At 49.6% G+C, this 21351-nt stretch overlaps 2 protein-coding genes across 5 annotated transcripts; one reads left to right on the top strand and one right to left on the bottom strand.

Annotated features, from left to right (window-relative positions):
* Positions 1-1895: 1895 nt before the first annotated feature.
* On the bottom strand, positions 1896-12353 carry LOC125978160 (glutamate dehydrogenase, mitochondrial). 4 transcript variants are annotated; one of them, XM_049735273.2, is made up of 13 exons: positions 11859-12344; positions 6730-6810; positions 6609-6664; positions 6380-6443; positions 5940-6034; positions 5702-5881; positions 5344-5481; positions 5101-5265; positions 4937-5017; positions 4744-4867; positions 3877-3968; positions 3423-3485; positions 1896-2623 (listed from the first exon to the last, which is right to left on the bottom strand). In XM_049735273.2, exons 1-13 carry the CDS (start codon positions 12226-12228, stop codon positions 2504-2506), a joined length of 1629 nt encoding a protein of 542 aa, XP_049591230.1. In that variant the 5' UTR covers positions 12229-12344; the 3' UTR covers positions 1896-2503. The 4 variants fall into 4 exon arrangements, with proteins under 4 accessions (XP_049591230.1, XP_049591231.1, XP_049591233.1 ...); XM_049735274.2 differs by having other exon boundaries at positions 5128-5265; positions 11859-12340; XM_049735276.2 differs by lacking the exon at positions 11859-12344 and adding an exon at positions 7570-10074.
* Positions 12354-14574: 2221 nt separating this feature from the next.
* Positions 14575-20794, top strand: shld2 (shieldin complex subunit 2). Its single transcript, XM_049736733.2, has 8 exons — positions 14575-14598; positions 14877-15464; positions 15564-15714; positions 18387-18500; positions 18564-18755; positions 18887-19115; positions 19176-19267; positions 19340-20794. Exons 1-8 carry the CDS (start codon positions 14575-14577, stop codon positions 19510-19512), a joined length of 1563 nt encoding a protein of 520 aa, XP_049592690.1. The 3' UTR covers positions 19513-20794.
* The last annotated feature ends 557 nt before the right edge of the window (positions 20795-21351 follow it).

Here is a 21351-nt window from a genome sequence, read left to right as displayed (position 1 = left end):
ACTTGAATCGTCTAATTAAGGCGACCACAATTTAACTCGAAACACCTGCTAGGGTTTCCTGAGCTATGAAAAACACTCAGCTTGGTTCAGTAAACTAAATCACAAGTATGGGGAAGACTGCTGATCTGACTGCTGTCCAGAGGACTGTGGTATATGGTTTTTGCTGCTTCGCTGGTCTCCAAAAAACACTCTGTGATCGGTGGCTGTTTCCCGACAAATGAGCACTTCAGAGACCCACGGCTGATTGGGAAAAGATTTTATTCAACCGATGTCAGAGTGAAGTCTTTCCAAAAAGTTGAGTGGCCCCAAGGCATGGATGTAAAAGCCCAAGCGAGAGCAAGCGAGAGCAAGCGAGCCCGCGCTAGAGCGAGCCCCCCCCCCTGGAACGAGCCCCCCCTCTTGTCAGGCCCGTAGCTTTTATACCTGACAAGAAGCTGATGTCACGGCTTTGGGTAACAGCTGTAGTTTTCAATCTACTAGTTTACTTCAGTCCTAAAAAGGAGATCTTGACCAGCGCTGTTGGTGATGGACGACAACAGCCACTTTACCTTATTATAGGATTGCACACATTGCTGCAACTGAATTCTCCCTGGTCACGGACAACTGGCCCTTCTATCTTCTACTAAGTACTTATACATTACTGAAACTAAAGCTTCTCTGGACAGCAAAAATAGTTTGATAATCTTACTGCTACAAGAGGATCATCTAATGCAACATACAGATACGCCTAAAGTTCAAAATTCACTTCAGGACCATCATTGACACCCTCCATCAGGAGGGTAAGACACAAAAAGAAATTTCTCAAAGAGCAAGCTGTTCACAGAGTGCAGTTCCAAAGCACATCCACAAAAAGTCTGTTGGAAGGGGGAAATGTGGCAGGAAACGCTGCACAACCAAGAGCGATGACCGCAGCCTTAACAGCATTGTGAAGACAAGTCGCTTCTAGAATTTGGGGGAGCTTCAAAGACAGTGGACTGAAGCTGGAGTCCAGATATCAAAAGCCACTGTTCACAGACGTGTCCGGGAAATGGGATACAATAGCTGTATTCCCATGGTCAAGCCACTTCTAAACTCAAGACAACGGAAGAAGTGTCTGACTTGGGCTATGGAAAAGAAGCACTGGACAGTTGCAGAGTGGTCCTAAGTCCTCTTTTCAGACAAAAGCAAGTTTTGTATTTCATTTGGAAGTCAAGGCGCCAGAGTCTGGAGAAAGGCTGGAGAGGAGCATAATCCAAGTTGCTTGAAATCCAGTGTGACGTTCCCACAGTCAGGGATGGTTTGGGGAGCCATGTCAGCTGCTGGTGTTGTTTCATCAAGTCCAGAGTAAATGCAGATTTTAGAGCACTACATGCTTCCGTCTGCTGAAAAGCTCTATGGGGATGATTTCATTTTCCAGCATGATCTGGCACCTGCCCACAGTGGCAAAACCACCAGTAAATGGTGTACTGACCATGGCATTACTGTCCTCGATTGGCCTGCCAATTCCCCTGACCTGAACCCCATAGAGAATTTGTGGGGTATTGTGAAGAAGAAGCTGAAAGACACCAGACCCAACAATGCAAATGAGCTAAAGGCCGCTATTGAAGCATCCTGGGCATCCATAACACCTCAGCAATGCCACAGGCTGATTGCCTCCATGCCACGCCGCATTGATGCAGTAATCCGTGCAAAAGGATTCCCAACCAAGTACTGAGTGCATTAATGGACATTTTTAAATGTTTGATTTTGTTTTGCTGTTATAAACCTTTTTTTTTACTTGGTCTGAGGAAATATTCAAATTTTTTGAGATAGGATTTTTGAGTTTTCTTAAGCTGTAAGCCATAGTCAGCAATATTAATTGCATTACAGAAAATAAAGGACTTTATCACAATATTCTAAATTTCCTGAGACAGTCATGCATATATGTATGTATTTTTATTCTTTATTACACATTTTATAGCTGGTGCAATTTATACTCTGGAGCGATTTATAGTCCAGAAAATACGGTGTGTTTATGGCAATAATTTGAAAAAGTAACACCCACAAGTCTGGGCTGACCAAAAGTATATATTATATATAAACATATTCGTTTGTTCAGACTTTTGTCTGAACAAAAAAATCTGTTTATATTCATTACGTAGACATGATGAATCTCATCGAAATAAAAAAGTATATTTCTGCACAAATATGAAATCTCCGGTATCAACAAAAGAGAAAAGCGCCCAATTTGGAATGTGGTTGGGATTTCAACTGCTCGCAAACTCGAATAGTAACTCCCAGTGGAAAAATTAAAAAAAGTGTGTGTGTGTGTGTATTGGGGGGGGGGGGGGGGGGGGGGGATGGAAAAACAAAGAGGTTGAGCAAAAAACTATTTACACCCAAGTCATGAAATTACACCAAACGGATAAAGTTATTCATCATCATCACAATAACCTTCAACTTTACTCTTTGCTGCAACTTTTGTCTTTGTAAGGCTGGCGGTGTTTTCATCCTGCCCTAAACAGGAAGTGGCCGAGAGCCACAGCTACGTGAAGATTAGTCCGGCCTCGGCGTAAACTTGGAAGACCTTCTCGATGGCGTTGACGTAGGCGGCGGTTCGCAGGTCCAAACCCAGCTGGAACGTGCTGGCTGTGCGCATGATTTGCTGCGGCAAGAATGAAAAGGTCAAATGGCTGAGCACGGAGAGGTCAAAGGGCAGGCAGGAGGCGTGCGGGTGCCTCACACCAAGCGTGGAACGGCTGTGACGCGGTCATCTGCCGCATGCCGCAAGGAATAAAATGCATTGGAGTCGATGATTCAACTCACACTGACAGTCATACGCAGTGCGCTAGTGGATCGTCGCCGTCGTTCGCTCGCTGTCCGCAAGCCTCCTATTTCTTCTGGACACCGCAAATGTATTTTCATGTAGCTGATGAAATTACATGGCTCAGACAGGAAATTGGGCGTCAGCATAGGAGGTGGATCCGGTATATTTCAAAGTAAAATTGTTCTGCAAACTCGTTTTTTCTTTTAATTCACTAAAACATCTCATATCTACAACCTACAGACCTTCCATTTCAGCTAACTGCCTAGCATGGCATGAGTTGGAAATTGGAAAGGAAAAAGACTAGTTCAAAATAAATTAAACATGACAAAAAAAACACTACATAAATACAAAACATGCTCAACCATGGTAGAAGAGCCAAAGTCCCAGCAATAATGTCCCAAAAGTCTGTCAATGTGAACGAAAGGATGGCTATTGTTTACAAATAGCTCTCTTTTACTCTCTTTTTATCAAGTGAACTCAACTCTTTGGCGTGAACCCCCCCTCCCCGTGGTCTCATGGCCGGAGATTTACGGAGGCGCAACGCAGTTGATTCCCGCCGGTGTGAGTTGCAGTGCACCGGCGTAACACGGAAAAACCGTGCCCCAGCCGTTCCACACCCTTGTGAGCATAACGTTACCCTGGCGGAGCGCTCCATGGTGAAGGCCAAGCCCGAGTGGACGATGTCCTTCTCCGACGCCCCCTGTGGCACAGCACAGGTATTACTATGTACACAAGCACAAATGTCTCGAGCGTTGAGGTTTATTGTCATTGCTGCTTTTTGGAGGGGGTTGACAAACTGGAGATACAAGCAGCATTATGTGGCACCAAAGCCAAGCAACGTGACAATGAGCCAGAGTTTGGCAGCTATTCGGGCCCTTTGCGGCCACCCACCCGGTCCCTGTTTAAACCAGACCTTGACATCTGACGGCCCTGAGCATCGATTGACAATGCCGTCGTTAGCTGCAAAGCGTTTGCCCCATCGGGTCAGCTCATTTCTGCCATCTAGCCTTGTCCGCATCGCGTATGGATGGACTTGACAGGCCACCCAAGGCACAGATGCGTACGTGGCCGACACACATTCAAGTACTCACAGCAATGCGTGCCTGGAACTCAGACGTGGGAACAATGGGAATGGTGCCGCCATGCTTGCCAAATTTCCTCTCCAAACTCTCCTGGACCGACACTGATGAGGGACAGAAAAAAACATCTCCAGTCCAGTGAGACTGACTGGACTATTGTGGCTCGGTGAGGACATTTTCACTTGGATTTCAAAGACCTATTTGCTTTACAATGTTTGGCGAGGGAGGGTTCCCCCCGTTTCCATGTCCGATTACAAAGGCGTTTTCGCTTGAAAATGTTTGGCGAGGGAGGGTTCCCCGGTTTTCCATGTCTGTGGTGGTGATGGTGGTTGTGACTGGCGGTTTGCTGAAAGGGGACAGACTTGTTGGAGGAAAGCGCAAATTGTTTCAAATTGTGGACAGATGGGAAAGAAGACGAGGCTGAGAGGCAACTTTTCACTAGTCATCCACTTTCAGCAATCTCGTGACTTGGGAATTTGGCGAGGCCGATCGCCATATTCACCAGAGAATCCATGAGGAGGCCATTTAACAGGACTCAAGTCACTTGTAATCTGGAGATTCTGGCTATGGAAGCAATCTGGCGCTTGGGAGCTTCAGAGAAACGTGCGGTTATCTCGCCAGTGAATGGAGTCAGAGCTCCGGCTTGCGGACAAGCGGCGCCGGGACATCATTCTGCACCGTTCCAAAACGTCCTATGTACTGCTCCAACTAATGGACAGACAAACGGGTCGGCGCCAACTCTCATTTGTTGCACAAGTGGCCACAAACGAGGCATTCTTCCAGTAGCAGCAGCAAAAGCTATGAGCGTTTTGAATCCAAGCTGAAACGTCCACAGCGAGCCACACCCGTCCACTCGACCCAAAGAAACTTGTCACTCACTCAGCAGGTGGTAGTTGGAGTCTCGCTCGTACTTGAAGGTCAGGCGGCCGTAACTGACGTGATTGAGGTTCTTTAGCCACTCAAAGTACGACACGGTCACACCGCCCGCGTTCAGGTACAAGTCCTGGAGGAGGGCGGGGTTGTTAGCCAGGAAACGGTTGGCGCAGGGATTGAGGAGCTGGCGGAGTCTCACCGGGATGACCAGGATGTTTCGGTCCAGGAAGATGCGGTCGGCCTCAGGCGTGGTCGGACCGTTGGCGCCTTCTGCGATAATCTGCCAAACAACACAGACAGCGAGGCCTTCAGCTCTTGGGCGTCGCCTAGCAGACGCACACTAGCGCCCCCATCCCGGCCCACCCCAGCTGCAGATGACAAGAGCGGCACCTTGGCCTTGACGTTGGGGGCATTTCTTTTGGTGAGCTGCTTCTCTCCGGCGGCGGGAATGAGGATGTCGCAGTCGGCCTCCAGGATGCTCCCGTCGTACGGCGAAGACTTGGGGAAGCCCACGATGGTCCCATTGGCCTGGAGACACACACGCACGCATGGCTTTTTCATCCCGTCAAGGGCAAGGCGACAGCTTGGGGTTTAGGGGGTGCGCACCAGTTTGTAGTCCTCCAGTTCTTTGGGGTCAATGCCGTGCGGGTTCCAGATGCTGCCGTCAATTTCGCCCACTCCCACGCATTTGGCTCCGTAGCGGTGAAGGTAGCGCATGGAGTGCAGACCCACATTGCCCAAACCCTGAGTACAAGCCCAAAGGCTCCATGTTTTCCCCAAATTGGTTTTTGCTAATGATGCTTTTGGAAATATTTAGGACCTTGAAAAATTCTTTGATAATATGTCCCTAGCGCTGCCACATTTGTGGCACGTGGAGGAGGAAGGCCGTAAGTGGGCATGGTACATACAGTTCGTAGAGTCGAGCATCAGAGACATGGATGTCAGGTGGCGGCTGCTCGCTTACCTGGACAACGAAGGTTTTGTCGCGAAATCCGGGACACATTCCCAGCTTGCCCATGTAGGCCGCCTCGTTGACAAAGTTCTCGATGCCATGGAAGACTCCTCTCCCGGTGGCCGAGATACGTCCGTGGATGCCCCCTTGGCTGATGGGCTTGCCGGTCACGCAGGCGTGAGCGTTGATGTCCTGTGGCAGGCGGGTGGCTGAGCACACAAGGTCACCTCCGTGCAGCCCGCAAACTCACATTGTAGCCCATGGTGGTGGCAAAGGTGTCAGCGATCCAGGACATCTCGCGCTCACCCGTGCCCATGTCCGGAGCGGGAACATCGATTCCCGATCCTGCGCGCCACAAAACAGACATTGGTGCCTGGCCGTTCTTCCACTCAGCTCTTTGCCGGCTTGTGTTTTTTTGGGGTTTCTGTGCTCAGGGGAAAGCAGTTCAGGAATGGTACCACCATCTTGGATACAGAGTCTTTTGCCAGTAGGCGGGGGCCCATATTCCATTCTGCCGCCATGGTAAGCGCAGGCAGAAATAGCACAGGACAATGTTTCTTTCTTTCCAGACAAAAATGGGTTTCCTCCACCGTATCTTTGGTGACATTTTTATGCAAGTCCTACTTCTGACGCTTCTACAGGGTCCTTGAGACTTGTGGCGATTGTTCCCTTTGCCGCTATTTGACTTACCGATGAAACCTTTCTTGGCGAGCTCCACGGTGAACCTCCTGGTGATCTTCTCCAACTCATTGTCCTGGAAACGATCAACAAGAAGGATTTCTACACATGTACATTGACGTCAGTGGAACGCAGAAGCAGGAGGACAAGATGCTAACGTGATGAAGAAGCGGCGGATGCCCAAGAACAATGTCCACGAGACACAAGAGGAGAACAGCGATGGTAAAAAAGGCAGCCTTACGGAATATTTCCTGGGATTGATCTTGACTCCCGCCTTTGCGCCACCAAAAGGAACATCTAGGAGACATGCGGACAAAATGAAACTCGTCCAAGTGCAGACCGGATGCACTGAATTGACTGACCAACCACAGCACACTTGTAGGTCATCAGCGACGCCAGCGCTTTCACCTCGTCGACAGACACGTCCATGCTGTAGCGGATGCCTGAAAGGCAAACCACAATGGGACAGAGGTTTTCAACGGCTGGTCTGTGAAGGGGGACGTCCGCGGCCCATGCGCCCTTTTCCATTATTACATTGTACGGCCGTGCTTTCACAATCTTACAACATCATTACATGAAACAATTCATCCATTTGGATGGTTCAATTCAGTTTGAATGGTCGCTTGCTCAAATTTTCTCAACTGTGAATATTCTCCCATTTCTGTAGAAGCAGACCCATTCACTTTGTGTAGAGTTAAAAAAAAGGCGTTTGCAAACATTGACATTTTTGCAGATTGGAGATGGACGTTACGGACCAAACCGACAATGAAATCATTCTCAATGTATAGTGGGTCTTGGATGCAACTGGGAGGAAAAGATGGCGGCGCGCACAGATGCAGTGGCCCGGCGCTCCTCAGCAGTTGGCAGTTTTGTAACTTTTTTTGTAACTTTTCTTGTAACAGTAGTACTCATGTGCAATACAGCAGAGCGGAACTGTTGTTGGTCACAGTAAACACCTTCTGCCCGCAAAAGAACTTGATTCTCTGGAACACGATTCCCCCGGGAATTCGGCGGCCGCCAAGCGCGGCCGGCTTTGCTGTCCCCCAGCTGGAGTGGCGCGGGCGGCGCGGACATGGAAGGCGGAAGCGGGCGGAGGAGGAGGACTAGCGGCCAAACTAAAAGCTGGCCCGTGCATCCCCAGCCTCTTTCATGCTGACGCCCAGTCGATGACCAACGGGATGGACGAGCGGAGCACATCCCACCTTCTGGAGTGCTGTGTCTGGTTGTTGCGGAGTCCTGGCTGGACCATTGCATCCCCGACGCGGCTATCGAGCTAGCAGGCTGTGCTGTCATCAGAGCCGACCGAACAACAGACTCTTTTTGAGACCATCCATCCATCAATCTTCTTCTGCTTATCCGGGGTCAGGTCGCGGGGGCAGCAGCTTTAGGAGGGACTCCCAGACTTCCCTCTCCCCAGCCACTTCAGCTCATCCCGGGGGTTCCCAAGACGTTCCCAGGCCAGCTGAGAGACATAGTCTCTCCAAGACGTCCTGGGTCGTCCACGGGGTCTCCTACCTGTGGGACATGTCCGGAACACCTCCCCAGGAGGCGTCCAGGAGGCATCCTCTTGAGATGCCCGAGCCACCTCACCTGGCTCCTCTCAACGTGGAGGAGCAGCGGCTCTACTCCGAGTCTCTCCCGGATGACCGAGCTTTTCTCAAAGGGAGAGCCCGGACACCCTGCGGAGGAAACTCATTTCAGCCGCTTGTATCCTGGATCTTGTTCTTTCGGTCACGATCCATAGCTCGTGACCATAGGTGAGGGTAGGAGCATAGATCGACCGCCAAATTGAGAGCTTTGCCTTTTGGCTCAGCTCTCTCTTCACCACGACAGACCGGTACAGAGTCCGCACTACTGCCGACGTTGCACCAATCCGCCTGTCGATCTCGCGCTCCACCCTGCCCTCACTCGTGAACAAGACCCCAAAATACTTTAACTCCTCCACTTGGGGCAGGATCTCATCCCCGATCTGGAAAGGGCATTCCACCCTTTTCCGACCGAGGACCATGGACTCGGATTTGGAGGTGCTGACCCTCATCCCGACTGCTTCATACTCGGTTGCGAACTGCTCCAGTGAGAGCTGGAGATCACGGCTTAAAGAAACCAACAGCACCACGTCGTCTGCAAAAAGCAGAGACGCAATGCTGAGGTCCCCAAACCGGACACCCTCAACGCCTCGGCTGCGCCGAGAAATTCTGTCCATAAAAGTTATAAACAGAATCGTTGACAAAGGGCAGCCTTGGCGGAGTTCAACCCTCACTGGGAACGAATGCGACTTACTGCCGGAAATGCAGACCCAACTCTGACATCGGTAATACAGGGACGGAACCACCCTTATCAGTTGGCTCGGCACCCCGCACTCCCGAAGCACCCTCCACAGAACTTGCCAAGGGGCACGGTCGAACGCCTTGTCCAAGTCCACAAAACACATGTGGACTGGTTGAGCGAACTCCCATTCCCCCTTGAGGATCCTGCCGAGGGTGTAGAGCTGGTCCACTGTTCCACGGCCAGGACGAAAGCCACACTGCTCCTTCTGAATCCGAGGTTCGACCTTACGACGGACCCTCCTCTCCAGCACCCCTGAATAGACCTTACCAGGGAGGCTGAGGAGTGTGATTCCTCTGTAGTTAGAACACAACCTCCGGTCCCACTTCTTAAAGAGGGTAACCACCACTCCAGTCTGCAAATCCCAGTCCACGCGATGTTGCAGAGGCGTGTCAGCCAGGACAGCCCCACAACATCCAGAGCCTTTAAAAACTCCGGGCGGATCTCATCCACCCCTGAGGCCTTGCCCCCCAGCAGTTTTTTAACTACCTCAGTGACTTCGACTGCAGAGATTGGAGAGTCCACCTTAGAGTCTCCAGACCCTGCTTCCAAAATGGAAGGCGTGTTGGTGGAATTGAGGAGGTCTTCGAAGTATTCTCCCCACCGACTCACGACGTCCGGAGTCGAGGTCAGCAGCACGCCATCTCCACTGTAAACAGTGTTGACGGTGCACTGCTTTCCCCTCCTGAGATGCCGGATGGTGGACCAGAATCTCCTCGAAGCCATCCGGAAGTCATTCTCCATGGCCTCGCCAAACTCCTCCCACGCCCAGGATTTTGCCTCAGCAACTGCCGAAGCCGCATTCCGCTTGGCCATCCGGTACCTGTCAGCTGCCTCCGGAGTCCCACAGGCCAAAACGGCCCGATAGGACTCCTTCTTCAGCTTGACGGCATCCCTTACCTCCGGTGTCCACCAGCGGGTTCGGGGATTGCCGCCACGACAGACACCTTACGGCCACAGCTCCTGTGCCTCAACAATGGAGGCACGGAACATGGTCCACTCGGACTCAATGTCCCCTGCCTCCCCCGGGATGTGGGAAAAGCTCTGCCGGAGGTGGGAGTTGAAGCTCTTTCTGACAGGAGATTCTGCCAGACGTTCCCAGCAGACCCTCACAGAGCGTTTGGCTCTGCCAGGTCGGACCGGTATCTTCCACCACCATCGGAGGCAACCCACCACCAGGTGGTGATCAGTTGACAGCTCCGCCCCTCTCTTCACCCAAGTGTCCAAAACATGCGGCCGCAAATCCGATGACACGACTACAAAGTCGATCATCAAACTGCGGCCTAGGGTGTCCTGGTGCCAAGTGCACACATGGACACCCTTATGTTTGAACATGGTGTTCATTATTGACAATCCGTGTCGAGCACAGAGTGTCCAATAATAGAACACCGCTCGGGTTCAGATCGGGGTGGGTGGGGGGGGGGGGGGGGGGGGTTTCTCCTAATCACGCCCTTCCAGGTCTCACTGTCATTGCCCACATGAGCATTGAAGTCACCCAGTAGAACGAACGAGTCCCCAGAAGAAGCACTCTCCAGCACTTCTTCTAAGGACCCCAAAAAGGGTGGGCACTCTGAGTTGCTGTTCGGTGCATTGGCACAAACAACAGTCAGGACCTCGTCCTCCCACCCGAAGGCGGAGGGAGGCTACCCTCTCGTTCACCGGGGTGAACCCCAATGTGCAGGCGCTCAGCCGGGGGGCAATAAGTATGCCCACAGCTGCTCGACGCCTCTCACCGTGGGCAACTCCAGAGTGAAAAAGAGTCCAGCCCCCCTCGAGAAGGCTTGTACCAGAGCCTAAACTACTATGTGTGGAGGCAAGTCCGACTATGTCTAGTCGGAACTTGTCTGCCTCACACACCAGCTTGGGCTTCTTTCCAGCCAGAGAGGTGACATTCCATGTCCCAAGAGCCAGCTTCTGCAGCTGAGGATCAGACCGCCAAGGTCCCTGCCTTTGGCCACCGCCCAGCTCGCTTTGCACCCGACCCCTTTAGCCCCTCCTACAGCCCATGGGAATTTTTTTTTTAGACCACTTTTTAAAATCAAGAACTTCAAGATTGAGCAACAGCTTTTTTCATCAGGCTGTTAATATCATCACCCCACCCCTGCTCATCCCTTGCGAAGACTGACCAAAGATTGCATTTTATCTGTATTTTATATTGTTTTATATACATGTATGTGCATGACCTGCCATGAGGAGCTGCCTAACTGATTTTCACAATTAACACTGCATTAACAGTGTCAATAAAGGAATTCAATTCAATGTATGGGAAAGCCATTGGCCCAGTGGTGCCCAGTTCAGTGTCTGACCTGCCGACTGGCCAAAGGCAGCCGGGATGAGGGTCAGCCCTTCTCCAAATGGATGGATGCCAAACATCGTTAGTTTTGTCGAGGACTCAATGAAAGCTCCTTTGCAGCCGTGCTATGACGAACGTTTAACTGCCTCATGTCGTGACTCACAAGTGCAAACTAGCTGCTAGTCTTTCCTTAACAGTGACAATAAAGGAATTCAATTCAATGTATGGGAAAGTCATTGGCCCAGTGGTGCACAGTTCAGTGTCTGACCTGCCGACTGGCCAAAGGCAGCCGGGATAAGGGTCAGCCCTTCTCCAAATGGATGGATGCCAACCATTGTTAGTTTTGTCGAGGACTCAATGAACGCTCCTTTGCAGCCGTGCTATGACGAACGTTTAACTGCCTCATGTCGTCGCTCACAAGTGCAAACTAGCTGCTAGTCTTTCCTTGACTTTCAAGAGTGTCGGTTGGTCATTACATCACTCCCACTGTTTTTGATTGTATTTTGTTTCATCATGGAATGGCACCAGGGAGACGTAATGTGGGTGGGGGGTGGAATGTGTAATTAGATGGTAATTTTTAAAACCAAACATTTTTTCTCATGGCCAATTACTAACGTAATTGATGGAATAATCAATAACTGCAGCATTGTAATATATTCTGTCATATAGTTAATGTCAAAAACGCCCTCGATCTGCCAGCCAAACCCGAATGTTGACATTCCTGATCTGGCGAAGCCTTTGTTCAGTCAACGTCATCCATTCGAGGTTCAGGGGAAGGGCGACTCCGGAGATCCCCGCCCCGCTCTGCCACGGTTTGCAACAACCCCTCCCCATCCTCACCCACCCACCAGGCCGTTCCCCACGCGGTCTGACCTCCCTTGCAGGGCATCCTATGCTGGCTGTGCTGAGCCCGGTAGCCCTCCACGACCTCCCACTCGCCGCTGTCCCTCTTGATGGGGAAACTGAGGCTGAGGACGTGGTTGCACGGCTTGATGATCTTGAGGATCCCGCAGACGCGCTTCCTCTTGTTGTCAGCGCTCTCGCGCGTCTTCAGCTCTTCCACCAGCTTGTCCTCCACGATGGAGGCGCCGCGGTCGAAGAAGCCTTCCACCATGGCGAAGAAGTTGGGGTTGTCGTCGCCGCTCGACTGCGCGGCGGCCAGCTCGGAGTAGGCGCGGGGGGGCAAAGAGTAGAAGCTGCCCGTGCGCCGCGCGAGTAGCCCGGCCAAGTTCTGCTGGTACATCTTGTGAACTTGGAGGAGCCCGGTGACAAAGTTGGGGCAAAGACGAAACAAAGTTGGAAATGTCAACGCGGAAACGGAAGCGCGACAAAAAAAACAATACTCAACTGAATAACTCCTCCTACTCCTACCCCCCCCAACACACACACACACACACACACGCACACGCACACGCACACACACACACACACACACACACACACACACACACACACACACACACACACACACACACACACACACACACACACACACACACACACACACACTCTTCTTTTTTTTCCTGCTCGACGACTTCACTTGGAGGCTGGACCACGAGTGTAGCTCGTTAGCCGCCTAGCCTAGCTTAGCCTAGCCTACCATTAGCATGCTGCATGGAGGAACCCCCCCGCTTTCGTAAAGTGTATTTGTAAACTCTGACCTAACAACTGCAGCCCCTCAAGTGTGTCCCCTTCAAGGTTCCGCAAGTCTCATTGAAAGGTATTTATTCATTTATTTAAGCAATTATATTACTTTGTTGTTCGATTGTCAATCAATGGGAATGAATTTGAATTCAATGTTTATCTGAAGTAAAAGCACAAGAATAGTAGTGTTATAATTGCTTTGATGATGGTTATTGTTAAGAAACTCTGCACTTGTATTGCGTTAGTGGAGGTAACTGTGAACAGATTCTCACCTTGGGTAAAAATAACCGAATAGAAATGCACAATGTGATGTGAACAAACCACACATCAAGCATTTACCAGAAATAATAACACCACCTAAGTAACTCAATGAAATCTTTTCTGATCGGAATACACCATGGGCCCCTTCACGTCGACGTTTCTAAGACCCTCTTGTTGCACACACTGTGGGTGAAGCTTTGCTGTTGGTCGATGAAAGAGGAGCAAGACTTTAAACGTTTGACCAGGCAGTATGAGGGTAGTGGGAAAGAAGATGTCATCATCCCAGCGTCTACAACAGGGGTGGGCAATTAATTTTTACAAGGGGTCACATGAAAATCCTGAGTTGTGTCAGAGGGCCACACTAACGATAACTTAAAACTGCTCAATTTTCTTCCATTGTAAAATGCACTAAATTATTTATTTTAAATAGCTGGTACTGGTAATTAGAAGAATACAATTATTCTGTTTATATTTATATTAAGCTATGTGAAATTGTGGTGTATAGGTCAAACTAAAAAAAGATCATTAATCAGTACAATTTATTCTTAATTTCTTTAACTTTTCCTCAAACTGTGAATTACAACACATTTATAGAAACACATCAATGTGTCCTCAACCCGCCTTGTTACGGTACGTCAGGAGAGTGACACATTCTCAAATGCGCTCTTTTTCTCCGGGCATATCAGTGCAACAGAGTCCAATAAGCACTCCTTAATAAACTCTCCGTCAGTAAACGGCTTACTTTTTCTGGCAATTTTGTGGGAAATGACAAAACTTGTCCTGACCGCTGCATCTCTGTGGGTGTGATAAAAAAGTCCTTGTTGGGCTTGCAGTTTTGTTAGCAATGCATCAGCCTCTGTTGCGCGCTCTTCATCAGACAGATTTCTGTATTTTTCCTCATGCTTGGTTGTATAGCGGTGACTCAAATTACATTCTTTAAGCACAGCGACCTGTGTACCACAAATCAGGCACACGGCTTTACCTTTCATTTCTGTAAAGAAATACTTGGCAGTCCATCTCTTGCTGAAAACATGGCACCTTCTTGTCAACTTTTCTTTTCTTAGCGTCAGCACACATTTTGAGGGCAGCATTACTTGTTCACTTGTACGCTGTTCACCTTCACGCACAGCTCACATACACGTACGCTACACGGAAGTGCGACGCCTTTCAAAATAAAAGCAGCACAGTTGTATTGCATGCACGACACAGATTTAAAAAAAAAAAAAGTTGTAATCAAATGTAATTTATGATTGGCCTCATGCGGGCCGGACAGAGACGCACAAAGAACCGGATGTGGCCCGCGGGCCGTATTTTGCTCAGGTCTGGTCCACAACGACGAAGTAAACAAGTAGTTTTGTGACGCTAGCGCAGAATCGTCATTTGCATGTTCTCGCCCCGCCCGTCGGCTCGCTGACTCCCGTTCCATGCTAATCCCGCCTAGGAATGTAGGCCAAGACCACAAAAAGTTTGCCTACCCCCATTTGAGAGTATTTTGTTGGTTGTTCTGAACTGCTCATGGTGTCACTCGGGCGGATGACGTTTGATGTGACCGAAGCGTCTTCTTCCTTTCTCAGCATGTGTGAGGGGCCAAAGATCTATGCGTTTGTGGGGGCCCCTCCCCCCTCTCCCGGTGACAGCGGCGTGCTGAGGGAGCGGTGGAGACAATTGAAGCTCACCTGGCGGGATGGCCGCCTCGTCCCTGCAGCCGGTGAGCCAGACTCTACGCTTCCTTTTTGGTATTCTCGACGCTCGTGTCGCTCATTGGCCGGCCTGACTTGACTCAAGTAGCCACGCATGTCTGCCACGCTTGTCTGCCAAAGGCGTCTCCTTAGACGTCCCCTTTTCGTGTTGGCCGGTCCTGGCACATTGACACGTTTTCTCTGCCGTTAAGCCTTACTGAGCTCTGGCCTGTTTTACACTTCTACAATTGGAAAATAAGCCCTTCCTGATTCTCAGATATAACGATGGCAGCATGCGGGAGGATGAAAGCTCATACAAGGTGGCTTCTGCCTCAGCGGGGCTTCAGAACACCGAGCCTCCGCAACACACTGCAGGAAACGAGCAAGCGTCCCACCTTCACCGGGTCTTTCCCTAGTCAGCCAGTACCTCTTTACTTCATTTCTCAGAGGCGCTGCCCAGGCCCAGCTCAAATACGTGCAAAGACAGGCAGACCGCTCATCGGACGCACCGGAGCACTTCAGTCTGACGACCCGCTCCCTTCGAGGATCTGACGAGCCCTCGAGCCCATTGAGCTACTTGCCCCAAGACGAGCTCCTGAGTGCAGCAAGGCGCTCTCCAGAAGGTTCTGGCGAGACTGTTGGTCTGGCCCAGCGGGCGGAGCGAGGAAGTGTGGTCCTGGAAACCACCTCGTATGGCGTGCTGTGCTCGCAGCAGGCCGGCCGTCCCGCCTCGTCTCCCGCTTCCAAAAGAGCTCGTCTCGGCGAGGCAATAGATGGCCGTGGGGCCAACCCGTTTCCTGCTTCCCCAACACTTCTTTGCCAGTGTGCCGAAGCAAAGGCTCGCTATCGGGTTCTGGTTGCCGTGGTTCATCCCTGTCAACTAAAAGAAATCAAGGTAACTTGTCGACGACAGCACACAAGAAGAAACAGAACCTCACGAGTGGTTGCTCGGCCCAATTCCAAGGTCAACGTGCAGTAGCTCCCATCCTTCTAGGTCAAGTGCGAAGTAGTTAAGGGCTCCCCGGTGTCCCTGGCCAGTGTGGTGGTGACGGACCAGTCGGGCGTGGACCTGACGGTGCTGCTGTGGCGACGGGCGGCGTTCTGGGCAGCGGCACTCAGTGTTGGAGATGTTGTCTTCATCACAGGTATGCCAACACTGCAACCACAAAGTCAACTTGAGGGAGTCACTGGGGGTCTTGATGGCATTCAAAGTCAAAGTCAAAAAGTAAAAGTCAGCTTTATTGTCAATTTCTCCACATGCCAAAGGCACACAAAGAAACCGAAATTTCGTTCCCCCCTATCCCACGGTAACAAGACATGGCCCGCAACAGACAATCAAGTAAACAAGTAAACAACAGCGTGCTGAATAAATAATGAATAAATAACACAACAAATAAATAAGAGGAGCAAAAAGGAGCAAGTGAGCGTACAGCAGACATTCCAGAAAATAGCGCAACAGTGCCGCACGCTACGCAGAACATTCCCTGAACATGTCTTCTTCACAATGGAGACTTTGTTGAGTTTGTGTTGTTTTAGCACCTCAGCCTTCGTGAGCCCCCCACGCACACACGCACACACACACACAGTTGCAGAAAAAGGGTTGTGCCATTTTGAACTTTGACCTCATCCATGTCAGGCCTGCGGCTGAGTGAGGACACCTGGAGGGGAGAGAAGATACTGCAGTCCACCTTCAGCAGCAAATTGCTCTACTTCGGTCATGTTAGTGCCCTCACCTGCCCAACGGGTACTGCTCCAGATGCCCCCTTACCCTGGCTCATCCCCTAGGTACACCTTAACCCCCCTCCCCATCTCTCAGATGGTGGACTTGTAGATGCTGCCTCGGTGTCTTCTCTTTGCGATTTCCTTGGAAAGCAGCGTCCCCTGCTGCTGTCCATGCCACGACGCTCCCCTCAGCATCTGGAACTAACATCACTAGCATCACTAACAATGAGCAGGGCTTATTTACATAGGTGACATGTACTTTGTTTGATTCACAGGAACTTCATTCCTTTTCATTTAGCTGTAGGTTTGGTTCATAGATTGTAGTTTATCAGACCTGTTTTTCTTTGTTAAGGGTTATATACAGTTAGAAGTAGTTGCATAAAAGTTATCCCATATTTACTCAATGTTTGTTTAAGGAACTGCATACCAGTTACCTCATGTTTGCTTAATGTGTGTTGAAGTGTTGGATTTTGTCCACAATTTAGGGAGCGCGTTATCTGCGCCTCACAGCAAAAGCCATTGCCAATCACCTGTTATCCAATTTACTCACTGCGTGCTCGTTTGATTTCTTCAGATTTAGGAAAATGCTAAGACACTGAAGCAGAAATTAGACTTACACAGGTTGGTTGAGTTCAATCACAATTCTTGTTCAAAAAGCTCTGTTTTCAGGAAAGTACAATACAGCGCTGGGCCCTTCAAGAGCGGAAAGTCTCCATTCAGAAAAGGCAACGTTCAAGGTTCTTTGGTTAGCTTATATCAGCTGCACATGCTAGTGTGGGCCGAGTTTGATGGGTGATGAGTCTTTGGGGTGGGGCAAGTTCGCCATGGGAGTGGGTGCTGGTTATGGGCGATTCGGTGTGTGTGGGGGCTGTTGTCTTCCATCCCGTCTTTCGGCCTTGGCTAATCATCTTTGGCCGAGTCCTTGGCTGGCTCCCTCTGGCACCTGCTGGTGACCTTCCTGTGAACATTCTTCTCCAATCTTGGACATACACTATCGTAGCTCGTTCTTTCTTTGTTAGGCAAAATATTTCCCTCTGTGCAGAGCGTTCAGTAGTAATCAAAAACTGGCCTCTAGCATTAGTCAAAACATAAAATACAATCAAGTACTGAACGGTCAAGACTACTCTGGCCGTGTCCATGATTTAGAGAAAAACATCAGGCATGCATTACACAGTTCCTTAAGGGTCATTAAGCTATTTAGGCCATATATCAAAAGACATTTGTTATTTCAAAGTGCTCAGAAATATCTATCAGATCATAAAGTTGATAAAAACCTTCCTCATTACCACTTATCAAAAATGTCTAGTTATGTCTTATTTATTGATTTGGTGTGTAGGTATAATTATATGCTTAAAATTTTTCTTTTATTGATTTAATATGTGAATATACTTGTCTGCTTATGTACTTTATTCAATGAGGTTTGAGCACATCTGTTTTTGTAGCTAGGCAGGACTTTTTGTATTTTGACCCCATTTCCTTCACAAGTTACTTATTATTATTGTGTGTTAATTTACCAAGTAGATCAAGTTAACAAAGGTTTAGTTGCATTTGTTCCACAGCAAAGCGGCAATCAACGTGCTTCAAGGTATTTGATCACAGTCGAGGACGAGTCAGCCAACTGTGAGGGAACACGGCTGGTTGAGGAAAGAGAACAGCCTCTGCGGGGGGTCACGAGCCAACAATGAAGTGCTAATTCACGCCACACTACATTCTTTAGCTAATCAGCGTTGCTACAGACACAATCCCCTCTCCCTTAGTGTAGCAACGCCTCTGTAACCAGGGCAACCATAACATTAAAAAGAGGAGCACGTGGAGTAAGGACTCAGAACTGATGAGAGTGTAAACAGATATTTAGTGTAGTGAGATTGTAGAAAGCAATCTGAACGCACTCCTCACGAGAAAAATTCAACATTCTGCCTCACTTGTGTTTGTCTGCTGATCCTTTTCTTTTATACAGATATTCAGTTAGTACTTTGAACCTGACAGAGGTTGTAACTGAGATTGCTTTCTCTATCGTTCTCCTCGCGAGTAAACCTGTTCTGGTTGTCTTCTCCTCTTCATTCCAGCGAGTGATTTAATGTCTGATCGCATTTAGACCTAACAGAAGGCCACGCAGTGGCGAGCGTGGAGTGGGCCAATGGCCTTAAGGGGGCGCTGCTGCTGTGGGGTTCGGCTCTGGACTGGCTTCCAGGCTTCAGGACGCACCTAGGTGGGCTTTCCGTCTGCCTGTGTGGTGTTACCTGGCGGCGTGCTGACTTCTCGTCGCCTTCAGACGCTGTCCGGGACGTCCGCTTCCTCCTGGTCATGGAGGGCTCAGATTTTGAGCGCGCCGAGCTTCACAGCACTCCCTGGAGCCAAGCCCGGCGACTGGATGCAACTGACCACCGGCTGGGCCGATTCCTGTGCGTCACGGGTCGCACCGTGGAGATGGACGTGGACACACTGCTCTCGCAGCAATACTCAGGTGGTAGCCTGTCCTGGTGGCACCGAGTCTATCCTTTGGCTGGCGCCGGTGCTTACGCGTGTGAGCAAATGGGATTCGGTGACAGCCTAGAGCTTTTGCCAGCAAACACAGACCACACTTGTTGTCCTCAGGAGACATGCTGCTCAGGGTACGAGTGTTGGCCTTCCGCTTTCGGCCTTATGGCGGCATGGCAGCGGCCCCGCCGTCCACGCCTCGTGCCGCCATCTCTGCGATGCTGAGCGGCGATGTGACCTACTTGGGCTGCAGCCGGTGCGCCGCCAAACTGGACGTTGACGCCAACGGAATTTATGCCCCATGCTACGTTTGCCTGCCTGCCGACGCCATGCGCCGCTACCACAGGTGAGACATGGCCGTCACCCATCTGCCTCGGACTCCTTCAAAGGTGGCCGCCATCCGCAGGCCAGCTGTGCTGTCGGTGAGCGGGCAGGGTTCCACCGTTGCTGCGCAGAAGATTCTGGGCATGCCGCCCGGCCACCTGCTGAGGAACGTAGGTGAGAGCTGCTTTGAAGGTCTCCTCCCTACGAACGCTTGGCTCCACTTTCAATGTTGTCCGTCGGCTGCAGGCTCCGACTGCAAAAATGTTGATGTGGCAGTGGAGAGGCTCCGCACACTCCTCTGCCTTCCCGGGAAAAACGTGGCCATCTCGGTGCGCAGCCTCGTCTTGAGCGACAACAACGGTGCGGCCATCAGTCGGGAGTTGACGCTGCTCGAGCTGCTCTTTGTCCCGGACCCGTGAAAGCTCGGCTCGGTGCGGCTCGGATGAGGTCGAATGGCATCTTTTGCCAAACACTACTTATAGCGATGGAAAACAAGTATAATACAGCACCTTCAATGCAATTCATCTGATACAACTACTCAAAATACACCCAGAATAAGTGAAAACATAGACCGGACAGCTCTAAAATGAGCCAAAAGACTGACGCTAATGCTATGAGAAGAAGGGCATCATAGACATGCAATAATATGACAGTGAAATAGTTCATTATTTTTGTGTCATTTTAAGCCTACTGATTTATTGTATCTGTCGTTTCCATAGATTGAAGGAACTGAACCATCAATGAAACAAAGTCTTTGGGTGAAATCTTCTCTATACTGACAAAAGATTTCTGAAACTCATCCTTGAACAATCAGGACTTTGCAGGACAGTGTAATGAGTTGTGTGGATTGATGCATCCAACAACGGAACATTTTGATCTCTCCACTTTGGCAGCCTTGAGTTGTTTGGACTACAAAAGTCTCTCTGAGCAATACGGATGGTGGATTTGCGAAACCGTTTAGCCACACCCATTACCTTGTTTGGTAGTTCCGCCCCAAAAGATGTGACGTAATAGATAAAAATACAAAACAGAAAATGGAGAAAACTGAACGGAGTAAAAAATAGCCCCAAACAGATCATAAAAGTATCTCTGCAACACCTGGAGGGATAGATTACACTTTTCTACAATCTTGGAGACTCCAAGTGCACAATAAAAAGAATATAAAAGCAAAAAGAGTGAATTTTCCATGATATGTCTCCAGGGGACAAAATATTTGAATGGACCCTGTTAGAAAAATTGTATATATATGTTATCATGCGTTCTCTAATGAGTACTTATTCATAATGTTACTGCTCAGTATGCTTGCTGCTTTGCCTTGCTTATTCTTATCTTGTGCAACAGAACAGAAGGATTACGGCTGGGTTAGGGGCGAGATGACGGTTGTGTCAAACAAGATACTGCTGACATCTCAGCAGAAAAATGACGTCCACCAGAACAGATCGTGAAAACAACACGTCAAACGATGCGCCATGAACCTTCTGATCTTCCTTAAAGAATATCACTTTCTCTTTTTATCTCTCGGAATATTGCTTAAACTGTTTTGCTGATATAGCCATATCTGCACGCAACACTTTGTGCATTACTTTTGTTTCTTTTCTTACGAGACGAAGCCCACAATCTTCTTCCCCTCACCCTTCAGGGCTAATCGTCTCACACTGTGGGTAGGGCGTTCCAAATAAAAAGAGCAAGAGTGTAAACAGATTTTTAGTGTAGTGAGATTGTAGAAAGCAATCTGAACGCACTCCTCGCGAGAAAAACTCAATATTCGGCCTCACTTGTGTTTGTCTGCTGATCCTTTTCTTTTATACAGACATTCAGTTAGTACTTTGAACCTGACAGACCCTTTATCGTGTCAAAAAAAAGTTTTTGTATTTGTCATTTAGTTTGACATGAATCTGTCAGAATTTTGCTCTCCCAATTAAGGGAACCGTCCTCGGCCTCCCAAAATTCCACATCCTTGTGGGACGCTTACAGGTCTCCTTGCGTTTATATACAGCGAGGCTTGGCCCCAAATTCAAACTGGACTGAGTCCTTCCTGTGGTTGAATTGGGGTCCCGGCCAGTAGATTATGCTTAGCGTGCCATCGCTGCCACCGCATAGAACCCTGATGCCCGTAGCCCTCGTCTTTATGCAGGACGGACGCAGGAGATTGTGATTGGAATTCCGATAGCAGGCATGTGTGTTTGGAGCGGGGACTTGCACATGTATGGCCGAGATGCCCTGGCCTCGGCTAGCCACGAGGGAAGACGTTGGTGGCC

The sequence above is a fragment of the Syngnathus scovelli genome, chromosome 12 (assembly GCF_024217435.2).
Source record: "Syngnathus scovelli strain Florida chromosome 12, RoL_Ssco_1.2, whole genome shotgun sequence".
In the NCBI taxonomy this organism is placed as follows: domain Eukaryota; kingdom Metazoa; phylum Chordata; class Actinopteri; order Syngnathiformes; family Syngnathidae; genus Syngnathus; species Syngnathus scovelli.
This window is presented reverse-complemented; position numbering and strand designations above follow the sequence as displayed.

What these genes read in the sequence shown, in the direction of transcription:
- LOC125978160 (XM_049735273.2), bottom strand. Translation starts at nt 12,228, where the DNA reads ATGTACCAGCAGAACTTGGCCGGGCTACTCGCGCGGCGCACGGGCAGC. An exon ending in TCAATCCCAGGAAATATTCC is followed by an intron (nt 6,444 to 6,608) that starts GTAAGGCTGCCT and finishes GATCGTTTCCAG; the next exon opens with GACAATGAGTTGGAGAAGAT. An exon ending in CCATGGAGCGCTCCGCCAGG is followed by an intron (nt 2,624 to 3,422) that starts GTAACGTTATGC and finishes TTCTTGCCGCAG; the next exon opens with CAAATCATGCGCACAGCCAG.
- shld2 (XM_049736733.2), top strand. Translation starts at nt 14,575, where the DNA reads ATGGCCGCCTCGTCCCTGCAGCCG. An exon ending in GTCAACTAAAAGAAATCAAG is followed by an intron (nt 15,465 to 15,563) that starts GTAACTTGTCGA and finishes CCATCCTTCTAG; the next exon opens with GTCAAGTGCGAAGTAGTTAA. An exon ending in GCTCTCGCAGCAATACTCAG is followed by an intron (nt 18,756 to 18,886) that starts GTGGTAGCCTGT and finishes TGTTGTCCTCAG; the next exon opens with GAGACATGCTGCTCAGGGTA.